General features: G+C 51.3%; 1 protein-coding gene across 2 annotated transcripts; it reads left to right on the forward strand.

Moving 5' to 3' along the window:
• Window positions 1–6,132: 6,132 nt before the first annotated feature.
• On the forward strand, window positions 6,133–11,850 carry NKX6-1 (NK6 homeobox 1). 2 transcript variants are annotated; one of them, XM_042982713.1, is made up of 5 exons: window positions 6,151–6,248; window positions 6,345–6,445; window positions 6,575–6,802; window positions 8,533–8,705; window positions 10,957–11,850. In XM_042982713.1, the coding sequence occupies exons 1-5, from the start codon at window positions 6,151–6,153 to the stop codon at window positions 11,215–11,217; spliced, it is 861 nt and encodes a 286-aa protein (XP_042838647.1). In that variant the 3' UTR covers window positions 11,218–11,850. The 2 variants fall into 2 exon arrangements, with proteins under 2 accessions (XP_042838646.1, XP_042838647.1); XM_042982712.1 differs by having other exon boundaries at window positions 6,133–6,802.
• The last annotated feature ends 989 nt before the right edge of the window (window positions 11,851–12,839 follow it).

Below are 12,839 nucleotides of genomic sequence, written 5' to 3' on the forward strand. Positions count from 1 at the left end.
AAAGGGTAGGAGAGGAAGAACGATTTAAAATCTAAATGTTCATTTTAGAGAGCTTTTGCTATTTGAAAAAGCTAGAACTGTCAGACCCACACTTCATTTTATGAATTTGGCGTTTCCGATAAAAATTTAAGTAAATGCTAATCAACGAACGCTGCTGTGAAACAAAGGCCGACCACCTCATTGAGATAATAAATCCAGCACTTAACAACCGGGGAGGCTAGTCTTCCCTACACAGAACGAAACGCTAAGAAGTTTTTCCACAAGAGGGCGGTAGCTGCTCAGGGTTTCTTTAAAAGGGACTTCAGAAGGACCCAGACACTTGTAAACCAAGCAACAACTCAAATGAAAGAACTTTTTCTCCACGAAGAATCAGGAGCCGCACGTGTGTGACACACCCAAGTCAGAGGCAACAACTTTAAGCAGGACATAAAGAAAAACTAACTTACAGACTCGTTTAAAATTACCTAAATTACGTTCAGTGGACGTTATTTATACAGGTGAAAGTTTTTCATGGCTGTTCACACCAGACACTGTTTAATCTGCTGGATCACACCGGACCAGCACTTTATTCCTTAAGGAACGTGTAGGAATCTACAGACATTCCTTCAAGCTCATGATTTCCACACCCGATCCCGTTTTCCAGAATATACTCCTAAGCAAAGGGGTTCCCTGGAGTCAAGGGGTCCCTGCGGAAAATGCCGGAGGGGAGGAGATTTTATACACACACACACACACACACACACACACACCCATATGCATATGCACATATGCATATATATACATATGTGCTTTGCTGAAGTTCAAGACCAGTAGGTATTTGGTGTTTTCTTGCATTTACTCACTCATTCCTGAATTTGGGTTTTGATATTGCGGGCATTTCTGGGCTCTATATTCTCCATCTTCTGGGACATTTCAGAACCCTCCCTTCAGAGTGCACATATCCCCCAAGAGAACTGAGTACATATTCTGCGATTGTGCAGCAGGAGGGCCATGCTACCGCTTGGAAGATCCCTGAGGGATGTTCTCGCTTGGGGTTCGAGATCTCTTGGGTAGTGGATTCCACATCTATCCCAGTCGCTTCCCTCCCATATTTGTGTTGGCCTCCTCGTTGGGAGAGCGCGGACCGCAGGATCCTACAGTGCTCTAGGCCCCCTCCCGGCTCCAACGCTTCCCAAACCATCTTTCTAGTCGCTGGTCAGCAGAAGCAACCAAGGGTCCAGCTCCTACTCACAGCGTTTACAGGAGGCCAAGAGGACAGACATGCGCTCCCTTTCCCCTGCTCTCCTTCTCGGAGACCAGCTTGTTTCAAGCTTGCGGACATTCTTCTTTCTCCCTTGTGTTTGTACTTAGCCGTCGGATCGACCCCTCTTACAACACTAACATAAACCCAGCCAGCCTCCGGGTTCAGCCGGTACAGGCCCCACTCGCTGGCGAAGTGGAGTCATTAAAGAAGTCATCTAGGCAATTCAAGCAAACACATTTCAGACAGGTTTTTGGCCTGAAACACACACGTAATTCCCTCGATACCCGCCACCTCCCGCCCGCGTCCCGGGCCTTTTGCGAGTATAGAATAGGCTTCTTGTGGCTACATTTGAGTACCCCGACATTTGATATATTTGGGGAAGAAGAGTTACCATTCATTCCCGACTGCTGGATTTTAGTACATTTAGCTGAGATTTCATTTGCATTCCTTCTGCGAGTTACCCTGAATTTAGTGGCTGTTCCTTTAACTTAAAGCAAAAGTATCAAAATGCGCTAGGCGTTTCTGAGTCAAGGGTTAGACCGAGGGGTAGGGTGGTCAAGAGGATCGCGCAGGCTTCGTAACAGTAGCAGCAGGCGAACAACAGTAACTTGAAAACAGGTCCATTTGTTCAGGGGCTCAAGAAAGTCAAGGGAGGCGCGTCGCCTTCCTCATCCCTACCATCTTAGCTCTTTTTGCAACCTCAGAATATGCCAACACGCTTCACTCTTTCATTAATTTTTCAATTAAAATGCAAATCGTTCGCTTTCAAACACAGCCCCCCCCCCCGCAATATATGTACTGTGCAGAGATGCGAGGGGGCGACCACATGTTACACGTTCTATTCCTAGCATCTACTCCTAGCTGGACTTGGAAATGTCTGACTTTACTAGGTCGTGGGCAGAAAGGCGTGCTGGTCCTGGGGGTCCCGTTAGGGAAAGTCCTGACTCTCTAGGGCGTTTGTAAGCTGCGTGTAAGACCGCGCGAATCAGAAACTGGCCTCCCTGGTCAGTGTCAGGATCCGCTCTTCCAACATTCAGCCCCCAAGGTGGTAACGCTCCTGCAGGGGCAGGGCCATCTCTCCCTACGAGTGACAGAAGCAGACCACCCCCCTCTGAAGACGCCTCTGGCTCTCTCCACTCCCAGCTGGAGACAGACGGAGCAGATCGATGACAACCAGCACCAGGCTGGAGGCACCCGCTTTCCTTCAGCGCAGCGCAGCGTGCGCCTGGAATATGAGCGACCCCACGCGGGATTCAGGCGCCCAGGGTTCACCCCCCGCCCCCCGGGGATCGAGGTACACAGACCCCAGAGTTTGTTTATTGTAACAGTTAAGAAAAAATGCCGCTATTTTAACTCCTCAATGTGAATGATAAGTAAGAGCAAACGGTGGAGCCGCCTTGCACCCAGCTTTGCAACTATTTACCAAAGTCAGTTGACCCGAGTTGGTTGAGTTGAATCTCTCTCTCTCTCTCTCTCTCTCTCTCTCTCTCTCTCTCTCTCAGTGTTCTGTTTATTTACTTCACCCCTCCCCATATCAGATACTACACGTAAAAAAGAAAAATATCCAATTCTTTCCCAGGTCACAATATTTACATGAAATAAAGGGGAAGTCTCTTTTGGATATTGAAATATTTGGGGATCACCAGCCTCCTCCCCCCTCCATTCCTACCTAGTTCTTGAGAATGCGGTGTCCTGGTGGAATATGAGGAGATCGTTGGTGGCCCAGTAGCGGGGTCCAGGAGGGAGATTGTGTGTCACCGCCAATTGGGATCTCTCGAGGCAAGAAAAAGTTTCGTTTGTAACGAAGCGAGAGGCGGACGGGCCCCAGCAGCTAAGCCACAGGGGCCGGGGCTACCTCATCCTTCTGTCGCAGTCTTCTGGCCAAAACGTCAGGGTGTTGGGGTTTAGACCCACCGCCCAGCAGAACATCCCCGCAAGAAAATGTAGACGGTCCGTGCAGGAACTCTCATCTTGCCCGACTCAGCATAATCCATGCGGAGGAAAGAATTCATCTTCCCGCAGGTCAGATTCTTAATGTCTGTGAAGTGATGGATTTAGCTCAGTCTTGAAGTTAATGCAGAAGGGTGGAGAGGAAAGAGGGAACCAAGTAAGAACAAAATTACTTTGATTTCAGAAATGAATAATAAAAGTGTCAAAGGGTAAACAAAAACATTTTTAAAAGACAACTTAAAAAACTAAAAAAAAAAAAAAATATATCCCCCAAAACCAAAACCAAAAAATCTCAAGCTCAAGCTGCCACTCTTAAAAAAGCAAAGTGTTAGAAATGAGGGTTATCAAAATGGAATAAGCCCTCCTGGGTTTTGGGGCTTTGACCCATATGAGTGCTTTGGCACTCACAGCCAAACTCCACCCATGGGTCATGCCACTCAAATTTTATTCTTGAGATATTTATTTCTATTTTCTAAGAATTGGGTTTGGACTTCATGATCTCATCCAAATTGCTCTAATGACCACCCCTCAATGGTGTGTTACTTCAACATCCTGAAATCTCAGAATGTTCAGGGGTCTTCCTCCTTCTCACTTGTACAGCTCAACCCTGCCGGCAATTTCAAGATCATTTTACTAGGGACCAGGGATGGAAGATAGAGAGGGAATAAAGGAAACCACTCTCCAACTCCTAAATCTTAGACGTCCAATCACCACAGCCTGGAAGCCTGGACATCTCCATCTCTCAAAGCAACCCTGGAGTTGAGGGCAAGGGGCTACAGGTTCAGAGATGGTTTTCAAACACTTACAGTCTCCAGGGGGTACCTACATGCTTCTGTATATAGACTCCAATTTTGGAGATTCTGCTCCCGTGTAAATTCAGAACAAATAACAACAATAATCAAAAGAAGGAAAATTAAAAAAAAAAAAAGAGCTCACTCCTCTCAGGTCTAAACATCACATGAGAAACAAATATTCCTATTAAACTGATTCCGTTCTCTGTGTGTTGAGTAAATCTATAAATTGTAACATTGCGAAGGGACCTAGGAATGAAAAGAAAAGTAACCGAGAAAGAACAGAGAGGGAAAGAGGGAGGTGGCAAAAATGGACGAGGACGATCCTTCGGCCTACTAGGGGATTAAGGACATCTATAGGCTTAAGGAGCAACAAATTAATTTACACAATTCTGAGAGAGCCCAGATGGCCTTTAATTAATCCCTTCAAAAGAAGGAGCTAGGCCAGGGCTGCGCCGGCTGCCCGCTCCATTAGCTCCATTTTACAAGGGACCAGACTGTTCGAGGTGAGGCGTCGCGAGCTCGTAGGGGAAAGGGGGGGTGGGTAGGGTGACGCGGGAAGGCGAAGGGGGAGGCGAGGGAAGAATATGAACTGCTTTTCCATAAAAGGTCTGGGTTTTCATTATTCTTCTCTTTAAAAAGTAATACCCTCTTCGTCTCTGCTCCCCCCGCCACTTTTCCATTTTATTTAACACAATTAATTGAGGCGTCCCCTGGCCCCAAGGCGGAACCGCACCACTCGCCAGGCCCCGCCCCCTGGCCCCACCCACAGAAGGGACGGAGAGGGGAGGAGGCGGGAACCAAGCGGGCGCGGCACTACGGCTCGTCCTCTTCAGCCAATCAGAGAGCTCGGCGCTCCGGGGTGGGCGCGCCCAGTAGGCGACGCGAGGCCCCAGGCTGCGCGCAATTGGAGACGGTGGTTACGCCCCCGGCCTGCACCCAGCTCCTCGGCCCCGCCCCTCACGGCCGCCTCCGTGTGACGTCCCTCAAAGTTCTCATTTTGGACCCCCACTTCCCCCTCCTTTTTGTCCCCCAGCTAAAGGAGGGTAGGGAGTGATGCAAATGTTTTATTACCTTTGAGAGCTTCATCTGAACTGTCAGGCCCGGAGGGAGAGAGGAGAGAGGAGGGAACAGAGAGAGGGAGTGGAAGCGCTGGAGAGGGTCAGCTTGGCCAGAGGACAGGGCTTAGAAGAACGAAGCCTGTAAAGCCGCGAAGAAATGCGAGAGAGGAGAGGCAAAGGCGGAGAGTGAGAAGAAGAGAGGGTGCTGGGGGGGGTGGGGCGGGGGTCGCCAGGCCCGTTTGCAGAAGTGGACAGACGAGCGGAGCCGTACCCGAAGCCGTCAGACTTTTCGCACTTAGTCTTTTCTTTTCTGTTCTTTTCTCCCCGCTTTTCTTTTCAATATTGTAACTCTAGTGCCCAGTGGCCCAGAGGAGAAGGCGGGTTGGCGCGCCGAATCCGGGAGCGGCGGGGATTGGTGGCACTGCCCTTTCTGGCACACCGGCCCCGGGCAGAACCGGCGGAGGAAGTCCGCGCAGAGGCGAGATCCTCCCGCGGGCTGGATGCGCTCTCTCCCGGCGCGCAGCGAGCGCCAAGTGCGAATCAGCTTCGCCGCGAAAGAGCAGAGCAGCCAAGTAAGATTAGAGGAGCGCGTCCGGCGGAACCTGGAGTCCTTTGAACCTCCCCAAAGAAAGCGATCCAGTCCCCACACTCCAACATCAAAGCGGAGATTCGGTGACTCTTAACTTTGTTGCAAACTCTGGGGCCGGCCTGGGTTTTGTTTTGCTTATTTCTCTGGGGGGAGAAGATGAGAAGTAGTGCACATTGAGAAGCAAGGAAAAGTGGGGAAGAGAGAAGAGACCAAGATTGCATCCAGGAACTCCAGGAGCGAAAGGACATCCAAACGCGCCCGGACGCCCCCTGATCTCCGCGAGCCACCGCCTCTCCAGTGGCGTGTTTGGACATTTCTGCTGCGCAGCTTCGAGAGCAACTCTCGGCGGCGGCGTTCTCGGCCCAGTTGGCAGGTCGCCTCCGGGAGCGCGGAGCAACTCCACGCTCGCGCCCTCGGCACTTCTCACTCTCCTGAGCCCCGCCGGGACGCCGACCGGCGCCCTCGCTGTGTGGCTGCCGGCTCCGGCCTGGCCGTGGGATGTTAGCGGTGGGGGCGATGGAGGGCACCCGGCAGAGCGCGTTCCTGCTCAGCAGCCCGCCCCTGGCTGCCCTGCACAGCATGGCCGAAATGAAGACCCCGCTGTACCCCGCGGCGTACCCCCCGCTGCCCGCTGGCCCCCCCTCCTCCTCGTCCTCCTCGTCTTCTTCGTCGTCGCCCTCCCCGCCTTTGGGCGCTCACAACCCTGGCAGCCTGAAGCCCCCGACCGCGGGGGGGCTCTCGTCCCTGGGCAGCCCCCCACAGCAGCTCTCAGCCGCCACCCCACACGGCATCAACGACATCCTGAGCCGGCCCTCTATGCCGGTGGCCTCAGGGGCCGCCCTGCCCTCCGCCTCGCCCTCGGGGTCCTCCTCCTCCTCTTCCTCGTCCACCTCCGCTTCTTCCGCTTCGGCGGCTGCCGCGGCTGCAGCGGCTGCAGCAGCCGCTGCCTCATCCCCAGCGGGGCTGCTGGCCGGCCTGCCCCGCTTCAGCAGCCTGAGTCCGCCGCCGCCACCGCCCGGGCTCTACTTCAGCCCCAGCGCTGCGGCCGTGGCCGCCGTAGGTCGGTACCCCAAGCCGCTGGCCGAGCTGCCCGGCCGGACGCCCATCTTCTGGCCAGGAGTTATGCAGAGCCCACCCTGGAGGGACGCGCGCCTGGCCTGCACCCCTCGTGAGTACGATCCCCTGAGTCCAGCTGTGCGTGTTCTGCCCGCTCTTGGGTCCTGGCCACTGGTGTGCATGGGGATCGGTGCACTCTCTTGGCTCCCTAGTAGTTTGGCAGCCCAGAATCGCACGATTTAGGCTGGGTCAGGGCATTCGTTGAGGGATTCTGGCTTTCCTGAGCTCGCGTGGTTGCGTCCAAGCGCCCCCCTCTCTCCAAGTGTCCAGCAAGCCTCGCGGAGCGGGTGTGCGTGCGTCCGTGTTGAAAACAACGCGGTACTGGGCGTGTGTGTCCTCCGAGGCCCCGGCTACTCTGGAACAGCCTGAGGGGAAACTCAGGCCCGGCCTGGGTTTAAGAGGTGGGAAGGGCAGGAGAGGCCACTGCGCCCCCGCTTACACCCCTGCTTTCTCAGCTCCCGCCTATCGGCCAGGGCCCCACTCCACCTTCCGCCAGCCTAACTGGCTTCTCTGAGAATCTGTGGGGAACGACAGCGGCAAGCCCTCCACAGCCCTGAGCAGAGCGCATGTATTTGCTGTGCGTCTCGGCCCAGGGTGTCCCCACCTAACCTCTTTGCCTTAGAGGAGCCCACCCCCCCTCCCCCTTTCCAGTACACTCGGGCCGGGTGAGCCCATTGAAGACAGGCCAGCGGCAGGCGCAGGAGCAAGCGCCGTCAATGCGGGCCATTCCTCTCCTCTGGGCCTCAGCTTTCTCACCTGCCTCGGCCCCCCGGTGTGGGGGGGGGGGAGGGTGGCGAAGGGCTGGGACGCCTTGAGCCTGAACATATTGAGAGGCATCGTGGCCCTCAACATCCTAACACGAAAATGAACCAGAGGAAGAACGAAGTGGCGGGAGAAGGACTGGGGAATATGCACATGCCACCAAGACCTTGTTTGAAACCGAGGCGTCCCGCAGTCTAATCATCTGGGCAGTTGGCCACCGCCGCGGAGGCTCCTAGTCTTCCAGGTGAAGTTCGAGGCCCTGCCCAGGTCTTTTTCTTGCTCTGTTCTTTGCTTTTGACCAAGTGCTCCAAGTTTCCATTAAGTCTCCAGACCTCTTTTGGTGTGGCTGAGCGGCAGTAACTAAGATAAGTTGCGGGAGCCAAGTGGAGTCTCCCTTGGGAAGCCTCGGGACTGAGGGCGGCCTGGGAGGGTGAGGGTGTCGGGGAGACTTTATTGTATTCGTTTTGATGGCCAAGTAGGGACCGCCAACAAAGGCGGCACCCCCTCCCCCCTCGGCCGCAGCGGCGTTAGTTAGACTTGGGGGCGATTTAGCTCTCTTGTGTGCAAAAAACAAGGCGCCCTTTGTTGTGCCCACACAGGTTAGGAAAGCGTTCAAGGAAAAACAAAACAAAACTAGCCATCCTCATGCAAAGTCCCCGGGGCCAAGCGAGCACCGACTGGACTGGGAGGCGAGAAGGGCTTTTTTCCCCCGCATCTCAATTTACTCGGTCCTGGCGATTCGACTCCGGCAAACTTCAGCAATGCGCTCCCTTTCTGTTTGACGTCTGTGTTCGGTAGAAGGTTATTTACTGCTGTTCCAAACACACCCGGCTTTTAAAAACAGGTGGGCGTAAAAAGGCAAAGAGAGACGCGCGGTGGGGCTGGAAGCGCCAGATACTTCTGATGTCTGCCGAAGAATAAGCTTTCCAAAAAACATTGTTTTTTGATTTCGTTTATTTTCAGTGGAGCCGCTTGTAACCGATCGTTTTTTCCCCTTCCCTTGTTTATCTGTTCTTGCAGATCAAGGATCCATTTTGTTGGACAAAGACGGGAAGAGAAAACACACGAGACCCACGTTTTCGGGCCAGCAGATCTTCGCTTTGGAGAAGACTTTCGAACAAACGAAATACTTGGCGGGGCCCGAGAGGGCTCGCTTGGCCTATTCGCTGGGGATGACGGAGAGTCAGGTCAAGGTGAGTGGACCTTGCAAACGTCGAGGGATGTCCTCCCAATCCCCAGCTCGCGCGCGCGCGCGCACACACACACACACACACACACACACACACGCACATACACACGCACACACGCAAACCCTCTAACAAACAGCCGCCCGGGGGTGCGGATCTGAGGAGCCAGGGGGGAAGATGAAATCAGCGAAAGGGGTGGGAGTGGGGCTTACAAAGGCCCTGGGGTCTCCAGGCGGGCAAACTGTTGATGAACAAAAGGAATCAAGCCCCCGCCTTTGAAATTAGGTTAATCTAGATAGCAGCATGTGCTGGGGGAACTCGCCATTATTAGAGAATAAAAGCATTACCGAAATATCAGCCCTGAGAATAGATCAGGCCAGTTAGATAGCTCCTATTTATTCTATTTGTAAGGATATTCAAGCTTTTGTTTGTCAATTCAGGCTCCGCGAGTTATATGATTTCCTGATGTAAATCAACCTGATAGAGCTACTATATTAACTAGCAGGTTAAAACAATATCCACAGGATCCAACCACTTTGCAGGGATGAATCTACTTTTAGTTTAGTTGAAGGCCATAACTTTGGAATAGCAATTTTCCAAATGAATTGACATTATTATTGTATTATGAAAGAATTCTAAGTTTATCAACACTTGTGAGATATGTTACAGTCTGTGACATTTTATAATTAAAATGTCACATCTTATAATTGAGTTATACAGTATATTTCCAGGGAATCAAATCTGAGAAATCTTTCCCTGAAAAATAAAAGGATTGAGCCATCAAGGTAAATGAAATCTAATGGTTTCCTATATTTCCTGTATTCCCTTTTGTTTCTCTTCTTCAGTTTATTATAGTTGGGACTTTTTGGGGGGGAGAGAGTGTCTGTTTTCATTAGTAATATTGTTGCTTCTTAAATTAAGTAGGAATAACTGTTAGCCACGTCTGCTGGTTAGAGTGTATTTCCCCCGGGGGGCAAGCATCATAAAACGCATTTCAGGAGTGATTTTGTATGTGACCATTAGAATACCATCACAGTTAAAATTATTTTTGCAGTGGTTGGTACAGAGCCTACCACAGTAATCTGGAAGTCTTCATTTGTCACCGTAAATATGTCTATGTGGCTGGAAGTGAATTATTATAGCTGTATAAGGAAAATAAAAATCGCTTTCTTCACAATTCTGATTCTCTAGATAAAATACATAACGGATGAGAAAATGGATGAGATGCATAAAGAGAGGATAATGTTTGGGAAATTGGTTGCTTATGGCTGATGCTTTAGGTTAAAATATGTATATCAAACATGATCTCAAACATTGTGAATAGGCTTAAAATATTTGTTATATACAATACATGTCTTGGAGAGGAATAAATTAAAATAATATTTGAAAGACTAGGCATGCTAACAGTGGGAAGTAATGTAATTAGCAAAATTTCACTTTTAAAAAATAACTAATGAAAATTCTAGCTTGATTTGGTTTTATGAAAAACATTTAAGTCAGAGAGAGAGACACACACACAAACTTCTGTGATGATTTTGGCTAACCTATTCAATATTTTCATGCATTCATATTGATTATTATTAGTGATTAGAGATTTCCGGTCTTAGCAAATCTTTTTTTTTTTTTTTTAACTTTACATGGTACATTACAAGTGTAAATGGGGAGGGGCGCGTTTACCTACCGTGTTTGTGTGGATTCAGCCTTGAGATACGTGAAAGAGACAAATATCCAAACGTGAAAAGGAGAGCAGAGGTAATGGGGGCGAATGCTGTGCTTTCCCCCGGAAATCACACCAAACAGCAAGTACACTTCAGGCTGTTTGAAAGTCTTAATCTCAGAAAGTAAATAGCAAATAAAATCACAGTCATGATAAGTCAAATTTAGGAAGGTGAGAAGTTCTCGCGTTCCGACTGGAGAGAGGAAAGCGGACTCATTTTTAGGGGAACTTATTTTCAGTGTCCAAGTTTTTTCTCTTCTGAGAGATCGCTCACTGACAACTTCAATACTCTTGTGTTCCTATCGCTATGGCAACGGCAGGCCGTCGGTCGGTGCCTGACACCCGGAGGGAGCTGGGGCGGTGGAGACGGACTTTGGCGGCCCAAACAAGGGAGGTCTCTGAGGGAGGGTGGCGGGCTGTCAAGGGCCCGCCCGCAGGAACGACCAGGGGCAAGTGGGCAAAGCAGCGTGTGCCCGGAGCGGCTGGCCTTCAATTCCTTCCCCCACTGTCTCCCCTCGCCTCCCCTTTCTTGGCCCTCAGGTCTGGTTCCAGAACCGCCGGACCAAGTGGAGGAAGAAGCACGCGGCCGAGATGGCCACGGCCAAGAAGAAGCAGGATTCGGAGACCGAGCGGCTCAAGGGGGCCTCGGAGAACGAGGAGGAGGACGACGACTACAACAAGCCTCTGGACCCCAACTCGGACGACGAGAAGATCACGCAGCTGCTGAAGAAGCACAAGTCCAGCAGCGGCGGCGGCGGCGGCCTCCTGCTGCACGCGTCCGAGACCGAGAGCTCGTCCTGAGCGCTCGCTGCCCCCGGCGCCTGCCCGGCCTCGGGCCTCCGCCCCGGGGACCGCGCGCGCCCCGCCTTCCCGCCCTTCGGGGCCCCGAGGACCCGGCCCCCTGCCGGGGCCCTTTGCTATTTTCTGAGATGTACATATCTATTTTTTTAACCTACAAGTTGAGGGGGGCAGGGGGAGAGAGACACTCGGGGGCGGAGGAGAAGGCAGAGAAGTCCACGAAATGCACTGCATAGAGAACGCAACCGAAACCCGCCTCGGGCCACCCTCCCAGCCCCGCTCGGGCCCCTAGACGCGTCCCCCGGGCGGGAGCTGCCGCGGGGCCCGCACCGCCCCCTCGCGCCCGAGGCCCCGCGGGCGGCCGGGGCGGGGGCGCCCAGAGGTGTTCTTCGAGGCTCCACACCCGGCGCGGGGACCGCAGAGCCACGCGGGCGGGCGGCCGCCCCAGATGGGCCCCCCACAAAGTGCTGTGCCGACTAAAGCAACCTGTTGAAGGCTCTTTGTAAATAAATCGTGAGTCACACTGACTAGAAGTTACTTTATTGTGAATATTTAAAATGTAAAATGCCTTTTTGAATTTGGTATAAAAAGACGGCCCTCCTTCTTTCACCCTTACCCCCTTTAAGAGCTACTCAAACCACACGTTTTCCTTTTATTTTGAACTTAATTTGGGAAGCGCAGAGAAGAATGTCCCCCCCCCCCCCCTTCCTACTCCACCCCCTCTCCTCTCGCTCCTCTCCCGGGTTTGGATTTGTTCAATCTCACTTTTCCCTTTGTCCCTTCCTGTTGGTCCCTGACCACCCCCTGGCCCCGCGCCCCGCTCCAGCCTCCAGGACTTGACGTAGAAGACGTGGAACCAGGGAAGGCCTCAGACCTGTCTCTCTGTTCCTCTCTGAAATTGCACAGTCGTTTGTTGCTATTTATTAGTGATTTAAAGAAAGTATTGGGGAGGGAGGGGCTACAATAGCTTGTATTTAATTTAATTCCTTTCTGATAAAAATGCGTGTTAAAGTAGATGGTGGGAATTGTTACAACTGCTCTGGGTCAGAAACAAAAAATCCATTTAGTTGCTGTAATTGAATTTGAAGTGTTTTGTATCATAAGAATACTATAGACTATGTATATTGTTTTCTTTTTTAAGCTAATAATGGTGATATATTAGCATCTTTAACCTTTATTAATTTATATAAGGAATTCGGTTTGTAAAGAGAAGAGAACCCCCTTTGCAAGACCAGTTAAATGTAATGCACTTTCTGTTTCAAAGGATAAATCAAATTAAAAAACAGTTTGAAGACGTCTGTTGCCTTGAATGGAAGGGTACAGATCATCTGATCTCACCAGAGATCTCAAAAGTCAAGACCACAAAATTGTTATATTGGTTTCTTGGGTAAAATAGCTGCTATTTATTTATTTATTTATTTATGGGGTCGCATCTCTCATTCTTTTGGATTAGAAAGATTAAAGAAATGCAGCCCCACTCCTATGGCTTCTTGAAGAGACTTGTCTAAAAGGCTGCTTCTGATGTCTGTGTTGTCTAATTTTTTCCTGATCGCTTTTTCCTTCTGGAGAGAGTCCCTGGAGGGTTTTAGGAAGGCCTCATTTCCATATATCCAAGATAGTTCCTT

This window comes from Panthera tigris, chromosome B1 (assembly GCF_018350195.1).
Source record: "Panthera tigris isolate Pti1 chromosome B1, P.tigris_Pti1_mat1.1, whole genome shotgun sequence".
Taxonomy (NCBI): Eukaryota; Metazoa; Chordata; class Mammalia; order Carnivora; family Felidae; genus Panthera; species Panthera tigris.